Source organism: Lates calcarifer, linkage group LG13 (assembly GCF_001640805.2).
Source record: "Lates calcarifer isolate ASB-BC8 linkage group LG13, TLL_Latcal_v3, whole genome shotgun sequence".
NCBI classification, from domain to species: Eukaryota; Metazoa; Chordata; class Actinopteri; family Centropomidae; genus Lates; species Lates calcarifer.
In genome coordinates this window covers 15,581,291-15,593,835 of record NC_066845.1, presented here as the reverse complement: position 1 = coordinate 15,593,835, position 12,545 = coordinate 15,581,291, and the positions used below count along the sequence as shown (strand labels likewise).

At 42.1% G+C, this 12,545-nt stretch overlaps 1 protein-coding gene across 1 annotated transcript in view; it reads right to left on the bottom strand.

The window, feature by feature from the left end:
• The window catches only part of rorb (RAR-related orphan receptor B), a 22,966-nt gene extending 10,421 nt beyond the window's left edge, over positions 1–12,545 (bottom strand). Inside the window, exon 1 of the mRNA XM_018668728.2 lies at positions 12,205–12,545. Within this exon, the coding sequence (XP_018524244.1) occupies positions 12,205–12,211 (7 nt within the window). The 5' untranslated portion in view covers positions 12,212–12,545. The remainder of the gene's footprint in view (positions 1–12,204) is intronic.

Genomic DNA, 12,545 nt, shown 5'->3' with positions numbered 1-12,545 from the left:
AGAGAAAATATAAAGTATGTGTACATGTCTATGCGAGTTCGACAAAGTGTTTGCAAGCGTGTGCTCGAGTGTGGGTGTGTGCATTGTTGAGTGTGTGTTGTGTTCACTGCCAGCGGGGACTGTCAGGTAGGATATAGGGAGACGGTCATGACAGCATCGCTGTTGCCAGGGTGACCACCCACTCGCTGCACTCGTCTGGCTGTCACTGCGATGATGTGCTAAGCTGTCACACTCTTAAAGGAAGTGATGTCATCGATGTGTGCAGTCCCGTCGCCCTCTCTCAGCTGCGGAGGCTTTGTGAATTGTTTACCAAAAAGGACTCCCACTTCCACATCCAGTCAACAAAAGATGCTCGCCGCCTTGTTACTCTTTAGCTGCAGCAATAGATTATACATGTAGCAGAATTAAGACGTGTTATCTGTTGGCTGTTTAAAGGAGGCTGAGCTCCTATTGTTTTCAAAGTTAGGATGTATGATAATACATTTTGGGTATTTGATTTCATGGTTTTACATTACAGAAGCAAGCTTAGAGCCTCTAGTATAAGTGAACTCCTAAAAAAGAGTAGAACTTCAGAGAAAGGAGTCTAATGCAGCTATTCCCCTAACCTCTCTGTGACAGCCTTTACCAAACAAAACCTTGGTGGAAAAAAGCCACTCATTTTTTTTTTTTTTTATAGAGAGTACTTTGCTCCTAGCTCTTTCACAGAGAGGGGTTGGACTTCTTTCCAACCTGGGTTGACCCAGTCCAAGTGGAGTGACTGACAGCATCCTGGGCCAGCGGGAGAGCGTGTGTTATACTGAGGTTATTATGTAAGAGCGGGACTGCAACGCTGGCGATTCCTCAGCTAAGAGGAGGATCAGGCCTGCACAATCTCTTGAGAGAGAAAAAGACAGAGAGAACTAACTAGAGGTGGATTTCACAAAGAACATGGCAAAGATAGTTGTTGCAGTGCACACCACACTACTGAGAGTTTGCACACGTGCATGTGTGTGTAGCTGATTGTGGCCATGAGGGTTGTATTGCACTGGCACGTGTGTTATGATAATTGATTTTTAATGAAGTGAGGATCTCCTGTGTATTTCCTGGGCTGGTCCTCTCTCTAAATAGAGTCCTAATTATCTACATTGCACTGCAGAAAAAAAGCAGAGCCTAGCACCAATATATCAGCAATACCTCATCTGAAGCACATAAGTAGTTCACACACAGATAACCATTAAAGTTTATACACACATGCCTACACACAGAATTACATGACTATTTTAAAAGGGCAGCTCTCTCCAGCTATACTGATAATGTAACAGTAAATTAAGGCCACTAGGTGTTGCTGTACATGTTTGGTTTCTGTGTGTCTTTCTGTGTGTGTTTCAAAAGGGGCAGACTGGACATGCATGTTTCATTCATTCAGCCTGCGGGGTAGGACTACAACAGAAACATATCCAAGCAACACACACACATACATGCATTGCACACACAGTATCAAGCAGTAATAATAACATAGCAGTATACACTAGAGGTCGGTGCTGTAGTATCACAGTTTATGGAACAGTTAAAATCACTTTCTGCCATAACTTTTTTTTTTTTTTTCAAATGTAAGGCACTTCAGAAATGCAAACATAACTCCTACTGTAGTCCCAGGGGTTGATTTGTTGGGGATGAATGTGGGTGGTATCTCCACTTCATTAAAAATATGCATAGCTTCTTCCCAGTTAACTAGATATCTTCTGGGAAAATGAAGGAGATCAGCACTTTACAACCCTCCCCCCAACCCACCCCTCGTTGTTAAATCTGAACAACTCAGACGCTGGTCTTAGATGTCTATATACTGTGAATTATGCTATCACTGTTCACCATCCACTCCACTTCAATCTGTTTGACTTTTTCATTTCTCTCTGAGTGTTTCTACTCGCTGTAAGTGGCTGTGTGACTGGGAAATCATTTCAGTTTCTGTATTTCATGATCTATTTCCATCTCTCAGCGTAACTTTGTCTTCTGTGTCTCATAGAGCTTAGAGAGGAACAAGCATTTTTTTTTCCCTCTCTGCCAATGATGAAAAACACTGAGAAAACTTTTGGTGGCGTGATCACTGAGTGGATGAGCATACACACAGCTGGGAATAGCATATAGCAGTGCTGCTTGGGTTACATCCCCTGTGTCTCCTGTCATGTTTTCACATCATACTGTCCCATTAAAATCAATGAGACAATGCCATTGCATATGGTTTCAAACGGACTTGTGCTGTGTGCTGTCATACTTCTCTCTCTTTCCCATCTCTTTTTACTGTCTGAAACATCTAAGAAAATATATTGAAGAGTGGTGGACTATCTGCTCTCAAATATAAATAAAATTACACGCATTTCATTCACTTTCATCTGTCTTCCATACTGTATGTCCTTTTGATTAGTCAGACACCAACGTACAGTATTTGTCATGAACATCACTGTTTTGGGAGCTCTGATAACCTTAGGGTTTAAGACACTGACGATGTAAAGTTCCCAGTTTGAGTCCAGTAATGTCACCACTATGCCTGATCACCAAGCATTTAAGTCCAGGTGCCATTAAAAATGTTTTCAATAAGGAAGTGCCAATATGATATATTACTTTCATGAATTCTTCTACAAAACTTTGTTTCCATTTAACAAAAGAAGCCAAACTTCTCAAATTTGGAACATTATTTTGACTTTGCCAAATAAAATAAAACAGGCAAAAGCATGATTTTAAATCAGTAAATATCTAACAAGACTCCAAATGTGACCAGGCATCTGATGCCAACTTTTGTTACTTGACAATGTGTAATACTTAATGCTACAGACAAATTTTTATTGTCTGTACCCCGAGGTTCAATACTGAGTCTTCTGCAATTTTGATAAACGTTTGCTCTTCATTTTAACAATGTTGAATACTCATGTTAAACATGCAGTTTGGATCTTAGTATCGCTGTTACCTGATGAACTGTTTTTATTATTTGGAATTAGAAGCAGGTCTTAAACACCATGATAATTAATTGATTAGTTGATCAGCACAAAATTAAACTGTTATTATTTAAGTAAAATCTGTCAGTCATTCTCTGGATCAAGCCTTTCTTTGCTTTCCTGCTTTTCTCTAGTTTATGTCACTGGAAATTGACAGACATTTTTAAAAAACAATTTTCTTACATTTTATAAAACAATGGTTTAATCATTTAATTGAGAAAATAATCATTAGTTGCAGCCCGGAACAGCAGCAGTGAACTTGATGCCAGTGATGATCATCCCTGACTCCAACACCTCGGCCTGATCTGATTGATAAACATAATGGCGACATAAAAACACAGACCACCCCCATTAATACAAGGTGACACAGACGTTCACCGGTTCTGTCTTTGTTTGTACAGTCTGCTGTTCAGTGTGTGCTACAGTAATAATCATAATGCCATGCAGCGGGCCCATCTCCCCTCCCCCATCACCATCCCTCGCTGCCAAGCATGTCTTTGTCCACTCTGTAATATAGACAGTCACACTGTTGCTGCATGAGCATACATGCTACTACCCCCAACCTCTGCTTTTCCATCAGTGTAACATCATCGACCCTCCTCCCACACTTTGCCAACACACACACGTGCGTACAAACAGTCAGAAAAACAGTTGCTCTCGCCCTCCCCCCATGCTGCATGTCAGAGGGCATGAGCTTGTCCAGCTTGCCATGTGGCCCCAAAGCACTCTGGGTAATTGCTCAGATAGCAGGTCTGGGATCAGCTGCGGTTTGCTCATAGAATATTGTGCCGCGGCGTGATTGGATGCCACAGAGAGGGAACAGAAGGGGGCCACTGGCTGTCATCCAGTGCATCGATTCACATGCACACACACACACACACACACACACACACACACGCTCACACAGACACGTTCAGACAGAGGCGCACATTCAGATGTGCTTGAATGCATATATTACCACAAACTGCTTTTGAAACTGCTTTTACTGTATGATTTCTATGTTTGCCCCCCCCAACCCCCACCCAACACACGCACACACACTCACACAGTCTTCCACCCAGTGCAGCATGTGTCCTCAGATGGATAAGAGGAGAAGGAGGCGTGGGAAAAAATCCACAGGGTATACCCAACCCCTGCCTGAACACATATATACACACACACACACACACACACACAGAGTCTGCCCATCTGCCTCCTCAGATCTGCCTCTCATGGTCACTGTACACGCACAAATACACAGGCGTACGCTCACACTCCAACCCCCTGGGTGACCTGTAGGACCCAGACGGCCTTTGACCTTTCCTTAAGGACCAAGAGAGTGCATCAGAGTGGAAGGAACGAGTCCAAGTGTGAGAGGTCTGCATCTGGTCATTATCGTCCTGAGAGCAGCCATGAGAATGCACACACACTGAGGCGCACTTGCCGAAGCAAACATGCGCGCGCGCACAGAAATACACACACACACACACATATGCACAGAGCGCTTTAAGCTCCCTCTCTTATATATTTCTTTTCCTCTCATGCCTGCACCGTCACGTTAGCAGACATGCATGTGTGCACACTGAGCTGTTGAAACACTGAGTGGGTCGTGGTGTTCTTGTTTTGTTCGGGTGAGAGGAATCACTGCAGAAAAGAATATGTTTACACAGACACACACACACACACACTGCCAGACATCCTGCCGTTTCATTCTCTGATGTGAGGAAATAACGTTTTGTTGGCGTTGGCCATGTCCTCATCCTCCCTTAACCTCACACTCCTCCTCCTATGGTGTTTCTCTTGAGCCTAATTGTAGATGACAGTGTGTGTGTGTGTTTGAGGGGGAAGGGAGAGGAAAAGGTGGCTATCCCAGTGTGGAGAGAGAAATAGAAAGAGAGGGACATCCACGCAGAAACAGACAGAAAAATTGCTCTCGGTTCTTACATAAGGTGTAGAGAAATTTGCCCTCAGTTTTGTTGGAAGTCACATCCTTCATAGTGATGGTCGGTGGTCAGTCAGATAAAATGGGGAAACAGGAACATCAACATGAGTGAGGCTGGACTTTAAAGCATTAATGAAGAGAGCAGCACTTAGTGTGAATTGCTGACTGAAGGATGGAAACATTGTCTGGGTGAAAGCTTGTTTGAAATGCTATTGAAACTGTTTCCCTTTAAAGCTGATCAAATCTTAGTGGAATTTTTATGTATGCGTCTCTACATGTACTGAATAAATGAATAGACATGTATAGGCTTGTGTGCATGCAAGAAAAGTGCAGATGTGAGCAGTGGCGCAAAGTAACATTTACTTATGTACAGTATTTAAGTGCAATATTTGGAAACTTGAATATTTACAATTTCTGCTACTTTATACCACCATATTACTACAATTTAAGAGAAAATAATATACTTTTGACTCCATCACAGACGTATGACAGCTACTACTTGGAAGATTAACATTTTTTATGCAAAACATACAAGCAACAAATAAAAAGACTGCAGTGCAAGAGATTAAACTATCCATCACTATAAAAAGAAGCAAAGATTAGCTCCAACAGCGTTAAATCAATTAGAATTGTTCAATAATATAATATACATGTTCTATCTCTCATAGGGGCCATACTGCATTTTGAGTATTTTTACTTTTAACATTTACAATGAAAAATTTTAATTATACTTATGTTTTTTGCCAGCCATTTCCCCAAGCATGAAAATGTATTTAAGCTTTGTACTTCCCTGATTTTTCAAAATTAACCTCTACAGCCACATGTAATGGAGTATTTTTACACTGTGGTATTACTTGTAAGTGCGTTTATTTATATAACACCTCTCAAGAGCAGAACATCACAATGTCACTACTACTAAAGAGTCTTGCTCCACTGGCGGTGGGTTTATGTATCTCTCAGAGTGAAACAGACTGTGCACTTGAGAGTGAACGCGAGCTCCCATTTGAGTTTTATGTGTGTTTTCAAAAGGCTTGAACGTATGTGTGCATTTCAGCGTGCCGGTTTAAGCGAGTGTGTGAGCACGCATGTGTGTGAGTATGTATGTGTGTGTCCTCTCCCAGGGATGGCCGCTAATAGCTCGCCTCGGGCAACAATTTAACTCAGCCTAACAAGGTTCTCCCCAAAGTGGCCCCAGGGGCATCTCTCACAGAGGCAAATTGATCACAAAGACTATCACACAGCTCAGCTCAGCTAGACCGGGCCTGCTCTGCTCTTCACCTGCTCTCGCTCTCTCCCCCTCTCCCTCTTTCTTCCTCTTGTGGGATGATTTAACAGAATATGTTATGAACATTAAATCTGAGTAGAGAGAACAAAAGCAGCAACAGCAGCAGCAGTCTTGGTTTCGTAATTGCATTCTTTTTGTGAATGACAGCCACTGCTTAGGACACACACACACACACACACACACACACACACACACACACACACAGGTTAAGAAAGGTAACACAGTTAGAGAGAAAGAGAGAGAGAGGGATGTGGAAGAAACACAGACCTTATAAGAGTCTCTTCAATGAGATTACAAGCACTAAAACAGGCTAATCTTTGTCATTAAGAAAAGATGCCGCAGTAGGCTAAGTCATATTATAGGCTTATTGTTGCTAGTGCGTGCTATGCACCTGCCAGCACTGAACACCTTCACAAAGTAGAGACATTTAGCAACAGTCTTAGATTTCAGATCGCATATACAGTATCAGTCTTACGCCTGTCTTGTATCTGTAGGGAGACCAATGCTGCTTTTTTAAATGCAGAAGTAGCCACAACAACATTTTGTTCTTTTTCTTAATGAAAACCATTTATCTTCAGAGTGTCAGGGTGTAGTGAAATAAGAAAAACAGCCTTGTTTTAAGTAATGAAATTTTTAGCTAAATCAATGTTATTTTAAGGGTTTTTTTTAGCCCGAGACATAGGTTTTCTTAACCCATGAAGGAGCATATATATATATATATATATATATATATATGTGTGTGTGTGTGTGTGTGTGTATATATATATATATGTATGTATGTATGTATGTATGTATGCATATAATGTGTATAATGTGTAAAGCAGAGATTTAGAATGTTTCACTGACACACACCCACAGAATATGGACTAATCTGCTTTGAGTGTTAGCTAAAGTCTAATGGGTGGTTTGCAATTGTGGACTTTGGATACTTCTATTATGGGTGCTGGCGTTATTCATTGCTAAGGACAGCTACAGTGAACAAGTGTAATATGAGGACAGGACAGTTTGTTTCTGTGTGTGTGTGTGTGTGTGTGTGTGTGTGTCAGTGTGCAGACAAGTAAACACAAATTCAGTTTTATCCACCCTCTACTCTGTTATCTGTCACTGTTTCACTCACAAACACACACATGTACTATTATATAACTCTCAAGTCTCTCTCTTGCTTGCTCTCTCTTTTCTTATCTCACTCATTCATTTCTGTTTATCTGCTGCTCTAACTTTAATTTGCCATGTATTCACTCCACAGATTCTTCTCTTTTTCTACATGACAATGACACTTGAAACTGGAGAAGCACTCTGTATCTCTCTCCACAAAACCAGATTGATTATGAGACAGCAAAATGAATTCCTGCTCCTGATATGAGTGTCTTCCTCATGAAAGCTACCCCACCAATGATATATCTGGTCTCTCTGTTCATACATTACTCGGTTTCTGCGTTTAGCAAGCGCAGTCACCCTCTTCCCCCGGTTTTTACTTGACTGTAAGTCGGAAGAAAATGTGAATATTGAATATCATTGTGCCTCCATTGAGACACGCTGCCTTCATGGATGAGTAAAACTGACAAAACAGAAGGAGCTGTCAGAGGACTCTATGACTTCAAGGCAGATTTAGAGTTTAGGAGTGGTTCAGGCTGAAATCCCTCCCGGCTAAGATAAAGTGGAGACACAAACCGAAGCGTGCCGTATAGCCCACGCTTTGTGTGTATAAAGATTAAAAAAAGAGAGGGAGAAATAGAGAGAGAGAGGGGTTGGGGGGGAGGACTGTTCGCCTAGACTCCCCCAGACAGCCGCGGAGGAATAAAACCAACATGGAGTGCACGCTGAGCGCATGCTAAACAAACACAGGCTATGATAGCAGCTCAGTGGGACCACAGAAGTGCCATCCAGGCCACACACACACACACACACAGCATGGTGGGATGTTTTTAGTAGATGGCTCGAAAAAAGGTCAGGCAGATGCACTAGGTGAGGAGTAGACTGGGGGGTATCTGAAGACAGGTGCACAGACAGTGGGAAGTGAGTCCTGAGTGTAAGCTTGTGTATGTGTGTAAGTGTGTGTCTGTGTTGCAACAGCGCTCTGGTGGTACCTCAGTCAGTCAGTAGGACTGTGTTGAGGGATTAACAATGTGGCCTGCATGGGCTTGGGGTAATCTCTCCTCTCTTCTTACATAACACTGGGCCATTAGTCAGCACAAACACACATTAAACAACACAATCAACAACACAGAGCTCCACAACAGACCACACATGCCCTGATAACACTGCAAACCAGAGATTCACTCAGGCCAGGTGCCCACTATTGTGTGCAGTGAGTGATTTCATGGCAATGGGAAACAGTGACTCGGTGACAAAACCCTTTGCGCTAACCTGCTATTTCTGACTGAGGATGGTGCTGCTGGTTTCTGAAAAGGCTCCAAATAGTATGTCATTCCATATTTTGGTATAGTTGTTCATTGTCGGTGAGATTTTGATTTTGTGTTACCAAACTCTTATTTCAACACGTTAGAACCAATAATAGGAACAAAATTACAAAAGCAAAACAAACTGAGAACAAATCAAGTAATAAATATATAAAACCCCTGCTAATGGCTCTAATTCTAAAAAGTACAGACTTAAAGGTAAAGTAAAGCCCATCCAAGTTATGTGCAATAGATTTATCTGAACAGACTGCTTCCGTTGGCTTCAACTAAAAATTGATCCCGGGATGCTTTAGAATCGGCCAAATCAATGCTCACACAAGCCTCCAAAGCAAAGCAGGATAGGACTAATTCTATTGGCATGAGGCCGTCATGCATAGTATTGCAGCTGTTTGTGTGTGTGGTGGTGTGTTTTCAGTGCTTTCTGTGTTTGAATGTGAGCACATGCCATCTTGGAAAGATAGAATAAATAACGTTGGATTTGTTGTAACCACGTCGGCGTATATTTCCTGTCTGTTAGTGATTCCTGTCCTCTTCTTTTGACACCGCTCATCATCACCTTACTCGTTTCTTGCTCTCTCACACTCTGCCAGTTTCTGTCATCCTATCTTTTCCCATGGTGAAGGAGTGTGGGAGAATGTGATTGACACATATCACTAACAGAGGAGATCAAATGACGCTGTGAACCCCTCCTCCCCTGTTGCTCCCTCCATCACTGAACTCTTTGACCTGTCTGACCCTGTGTGGTGTAAAAGCTCTTAGGCTTATAGCAGTAATACAAAGCATATTCAGACACAGGCTGATGGGGACTAACGTAAAGATTCCCTGTGAAAATAGGAAAATATTGATATGTGGAAAACATGTCTACAGTGTCAGTTTATGTTCGTGTGGTTCTTTAAGTTCATGTGAATGTTTCCAAGTAGATCTCACTAGAGGCACTGTGCTCAAACTGATTATAACTAAATGAAACATTTGGGAGGGGGATGTCAATGATGTTCACTGGCTCTGATATGCGCTCAAAACCCAAACTTATTTCTCCAGGATATAACATGTAATTGCATTTTAATTAATTTTGTTTTGTATGATTTTGTTTTGTTTTTTTTTTGTCCATTTAGAGTTGTTTATTATACAGGGCTGTATCTTGAAACTAAAACTTTGCTATCACCAAAACTTTTGAACTCTGAAATAAAATGCCACTTTTACTGATGTCATGTTATGATGCAGCTTCTCTGTTGGATTTTAGAGGAACATTATTCATCATGTTGCCGCTGAAAATACAGAAATAATTATCCTGTTTACAACATCCTACACAACACTGAGCCATATTGAAAAAAACCCACAATGCTCCATTTTCTGACAAGAAGAAAAGGCCTTGATGATATTATTCTATCTGTTATTTCTCTGGCGTTTCCTGGCCGGGCAGTGGGGTGACATCATCTTCGGTCAGGGCTTCAGGAGTTGTGGCTATTGTTAAATGATAATTACCATGGCTCATGAGGGGCCTCTATTTTTTATAACCTTGTGGTTGTGAGCACATTTCTGTGTAAGGGCAGCCGAGACTCCACACACACATACACACAGGTTGAGAGTGGGGGCCGCACGGCCCACACTGATTTAATTCTATCTGACAAAACCCTTTGGGGCGTGCAGAGGGAGAGAGGAAGATGGAGAGAGGGAGAGAGAGAGAGAGAGAGAGAGAGGGAGAGAGAGGGAGACGCTTCAGGGGCCTCTTCTGCCAACCATGGCTATAAAGTGAAAGCAGGAGCTTTCGGTATACCTCCCAAAGCCTCCCATGCACGAGAGTGGTCGCAAGGCCCATTAAAATGTGGATAAAATACAAGGTGCATGACAGAGGAGTTTGCCAGGGGATAAGAGGAGAGAGACAGAGAGAGAGAGAGAGAGAGAGAGGTGGGGTGGGGGGGTTGTTTGGCCTTCTCATGTTTTTTCTTGCCCGAGGTTTAATGGCCTGAAGTTGGGGTAGCAGAAAGCTTTATATGACATTCAAACACAAAGAGCATAACAGGAAACAGATAGATAGATAGATAGATAGATAGATAGATAGATAGACAGATAGATAGATGCATCAACAGTTTAAGCTACATGTTCGATCATTTATTTCAGCTAAAAACTAGATTAAAATTAAGTTACTTGAACCTACTGAACAGTAGTGGTTTAATTAATATAGCTCATAACATCTTAACTGGAATCAGTTGTATATTATAATGCTGCTCAATCATTTATCCTGATAGTAGAACACACTTTTATTATAACAAAACAATACATCTGATTACAATATGGCCACAGACCAGTGTAAAAAGTCAGAAAAAGTGTGTGTTTTATTTTTTAAAAAACTTCAGTCTGTATTTTAGTTCGACATAGTATTTTTCCTCAAATTATAGCGCCGAGCTTTTACGTTTTACATGAAGTTTAGACTTTCTGCATGTGGATCGAATTTCTCTCTTCTCTCTCCAAAATTCAGACATCCCTGTGAATCAGTTAGATTTTTTCCGATGTCAAACGGCATCACGAGGACGTTCAGACAGTTTAAAAAAAAAAAAAAAAGATCAGACAGATCGACTTATAAATTAGAATTCAAGATCATTCAGTTGAGCGAGTGTTGCAACTTTGCGTTGGCGATAATTGGACAACATTACGAAAGGTAAATAAAAACAAATCAAAAGATCACTGAGCTGATAATAATCGGGTTAAATATTGAAGCATTTGTGTTCGACTTCTGATCACCGATAAACTGCAAATACTGACCGAGAAACGAAAAAACGCATTTTCCGATTTAAAGGGAATTCAAACAGAAGTGTGAGGAAAGGCTTAGTGAGAGTGGAAAGAGCTATGTTAACCTGTGTGTGTGAATGTGTTATCCGTGTGTGTGTGAGAGAGATTGTGTGTGTGTGCGTGCGTGTGTGTGTGTGTGTGTGTGTGTGCGTGCGTGCGCGCGCACAGGACGACATTGACGTTGAATTTCAACATCCCCGGCGCGGTGCAGAGCGTTTATGGAAATGGGTTAGTGGAGCGCGTGAGAAGTATCCCCGAAACATCCAATAAAGTTTATCTGGATAATATAACAAAATAAAGTTTGTTTTCCTGCACATCACCTGATCTCATCTGAACCTGGGGGTGAGGGGGTGGGGGGCAGCCTGTCCGTTAATTTCCCGTTACTGTGGAGTGGAGCTCAAATGATTAAAGCTTTAATCAAATATCATGCGCCACTTTTAATTTCCAGTCACAGACTCCGACGGCTTTACGGATGAATTTGCAAAACTGTGGGCCTGTACCACACAAACGCACACACTTGGAATCAAAACACACACACACACACACACGCAGAGAGATCCAAATAAACTTTTAGGCTTTGCATTTGTAGTGTAAGGTGGCTGCTGAAGCTGCAGATAAAATCGAACCGCGCACACTCTCAGTTTTTACTGTGAAAAAGTGACAAAACAGCTATGCAGCGAAAAACTCCCAGAATAAACTTTCAAGACCAAATCTGGGATAAAGCCGGCTGTGCTATGTATGTGTGAATTTGTATGTGTGTGTGTGTGTGTGTTAAGCTTGGGGAAAGTGCGGCGGTGTTTGGGAGCAGTGGGATGGTCTTACCTCGCATGGTGTTGGCGTTGCTGGAGCTGGTGCTGAGGCTCGCTTCCCAAAGCAGCAGTCATGAAGAAACAAACATAAACACTTAAAAAATGGGGAGGGTTGCTGAGAGGAGGAGGAGGAGGAGGAGGAAGGGGGGCAAAAAAAGATCCTCGGTTAAAAATAACAACAACAACGAAAAGAGTGTAGATGATCTGCGTCGACGTCCACTGGCTGCCCTGAGTGGAGGCGTCTCTGTGCTAAAAGCATCCCAGACCGGGGCGCAAGGGAGGCGGACTGAGGTTGGTCGGTGCGTCGGTCGTTGCGCTCTGGTCGTGTGGTCGCTTTTCTCATGACATCTGCGC